Genomic DNA, 2,116 nt, shown 5'->3' with positions numbered 1-2,116 from the left:
TTAATTCTCTTTCAGGGTCTCAATAAACCTTCCCTTAATAATATCATTGTTCGTGATATAATCAAGAAATTCTCTGAAGCTGAACTCTTTGTATGACTTTGGATGTTCTTTGTCCACAAGCAGTGGTGCAGGTCCTATCTTCTTCTCCAAGGCAAGGCTATGCAGGCTTGCTATGGAAATCCGGTTCTTGTCTTCACTCACTGTTGCCCGATGAACGACACTCTTGTACCTGCCATTGCTGAGCACCTCCATCTGGTCTCCCAGCTGAACTAGGAGAGCTCCTTCAATGGCTGGGACTGATATCCAGTTCTTGGCCTGGTCCATAATCTGAAGCCCTGGACAGCTCTGGAGTAGGATCGTTATGGAGCCATAATCTGAATGGGGAGGCATGCCTAGTGCAAGTTGTGGTTCTGGACATGCTGGGTAGCAATTCACAGCTGCTACTTGGGACCCACTTTCAACATCTTCTTGTAAGTAATTAGGGTTTAGCCCCAAGCTTTCTATAACAAGCTCCATTAATTTCTCTTGTAACACTTGCACAGCCTTGGCATAGTTTCCCATCTTCTCCCTATGATCATATGTAGAAATAAATTAATTCATTACTTCATTAATGGGTTTGCTTCCAAATGTGTCAACATGCACATATATTGAACAATATATTGATCAATAACTAGCTAGCTAGCTATGAATTAGAATTGATGTGCTTGGCTACTTACTTGTAGCAGGGAGGATTTGATGGCCAAATATGGATCCAATCTGAAAGAGGGTGGGAGTAGTGCTTGATGAAGTCTCTCCAAAAGTGAACCTTATCCCTAACATGATTTATACTTGTCCCATACCTCACTGGTGCATGAAAATTATCAGAACCTAAAAGCATTTTCTCCTCAATAGGCAAGTTGAAGAACTCATTTGCAGCACTTAGGGCATCTTCCATGATTGAAGCAGGGATTCCATGGTTGATCACCTACAAGAAGTTTAACAAATTAGGTTAGGAAAGGTTAATAATTACAAGGGATGACGTTATTGGCACTCTAGTGTGGGAGTGTAAGAAACATTCCCGCGGAGCATGAAAGGGGCCGGGGTTAAAATTAATTATAGTGGCTCTAATTGCGTACATATGCATGCAATGAAATTGGACGTAAAGAACAACACCGTTATTTTTAACGTACGTTATATTATTTAACAAAAAAACATATGTTATATTGTCGGAGCTTAATTGTCAGAGCAACGTACAAGCTTCACATACATGAGGTACAACAACCATATGCATGTAGTGCTCTAGTAATGACAATTTTAGGGATGGAAATAACATTTCCCTGACTAATTATATATTATATTATATTATAACAGTTGCATGAAAATATTGATGAGCAAGGGCAGAAATTATATATATGTACCTGAAAGAACCCTAGTTCCTTACAAGCAGTCCCAATATCGTTGATGATTTGGGGCCTAAGAGGACTTTGCAGAGAGGAAAAGTCTACAATGGGAAGGGCGGTAGAGAGATTTGGATAAGGACTTGGGCGTTGAGAGGGAGGAAGAACATAGCGTTGGGGCACATGGGATACCCCCAATTGGGTCAGTGTGAGTGCGCTAGTGAATGACTTAGTTTTTGTTGGTGATGAGCTCTTTGCTGCCTCATGATGATGATCACCTTCCATTCTCTTTTCTTTTTTTGGCTTAGAAATTAAAGCCCTGCAGCTATATATATAGCAAGCTAGCTTTTTGTGTGAATGATCTGCTTGGTACGTACTATTTGGGACTGATTGCTGGCTATTTATAAGGTCAAGTGAAAATTGTTTTGTATATATTTCTTGTATCAAACTTTTTGCAGCTTGTTAAACGGTTACAATGTATTGGAAGAAATATGGAATAGTAACCCAAAAGTGCTTTTTATACATGAGAGAGAGAGAGAGAGAGAGAGAGAGAGAGAGAGAGAGAGAGAGAGAGAGAGAGAGAGAGAGAGGTGGGGGGATGTAAATGTGTCATTGACAATTTGACATTTTAGCCGAGTGAGGGAAGCAGTACACAATGTACAATCAAGTGGGGCAAAATTTGTGCTCATTTTGTAGCCCTGTGATAGAAATAGGCCATCGAGTGGTGCCAAATTCCAGGC

At 40.5% G+C, this 2,116-nt stretch overlaps 1 protein-coding gene across 1 annotated transcript; it reads right to left on the bottom strand.

Annotated features, from left to right (window-relative positions):
- LOC147290907 (2-oxoglutarate (2OG) and Fe(II)-dependent oxygenase superfamily protein) lies at nucleotides 1-1,661 on the bottom strand. Its single transcript, XM_086235843.1, has 3 exons — nucleotides 1,398-1,661; nucleotides 717-964; nucleotides 1-568 (listed from the first exon to the last, which is right to left on the bottom strand). The coding sequence occupies exons 1-3, from the start codon at nucleotides 1,659-1,661 to the stop codon at nucleotides 1-3; spliced, it is 1,080 nt and encodes a 359-aa protein (XP_086091969.1).
- Nucleotides 1,662-2,116: the final 455 nt, after the last annotated feature.

The sequence above is a fragment of the Dryas octopetala genome, chromosome 3 (assembly GCF_963921425.1).
Source record: "Dryas octopetala chromosome 3, drDryOcto1.1, whole genome shotgun sequence".
In the NCBI taxonomy this organism is placed as follows: Eukaryota; Viridiplantae; Streptophyta; class Magnoliopsida; order Rosales; family Rosaceae; genus Dryas; species Dryas octopetala.
The sequence above is the reverse complement of the archived record's forward strand: the minus strand, read 5'-3'. Positions and strand labels throughout refer to the sequence as shown.

What these genes read in the sequence shown, in the direction of transcription:
- LOC147290907 (XM_086235843.1), bottom strand. Translation starts at nt 1,661, where the DNA reads ATGGAAGGTGATCATCATCATGAGGCAGCAAAGAGCTCATCACCAACA. An exon ending in AGGAACTAGGGTTCTTTCAG is followed by an intron (nt 965 to 1,397) that starts GTACATATATAT and finishes AACTTCTTGTAG; the next exon opens with GTGATCAACCATGGAATCCC. An exon ending in TCAAATCCTCCCTGCTACAA is followed by an intron (nt 569 to 716) that starts GTAAGTAGCCAA and finishes ATATGATCATAG; the next exon opens with GGAGAAGATGGGAAACTATG.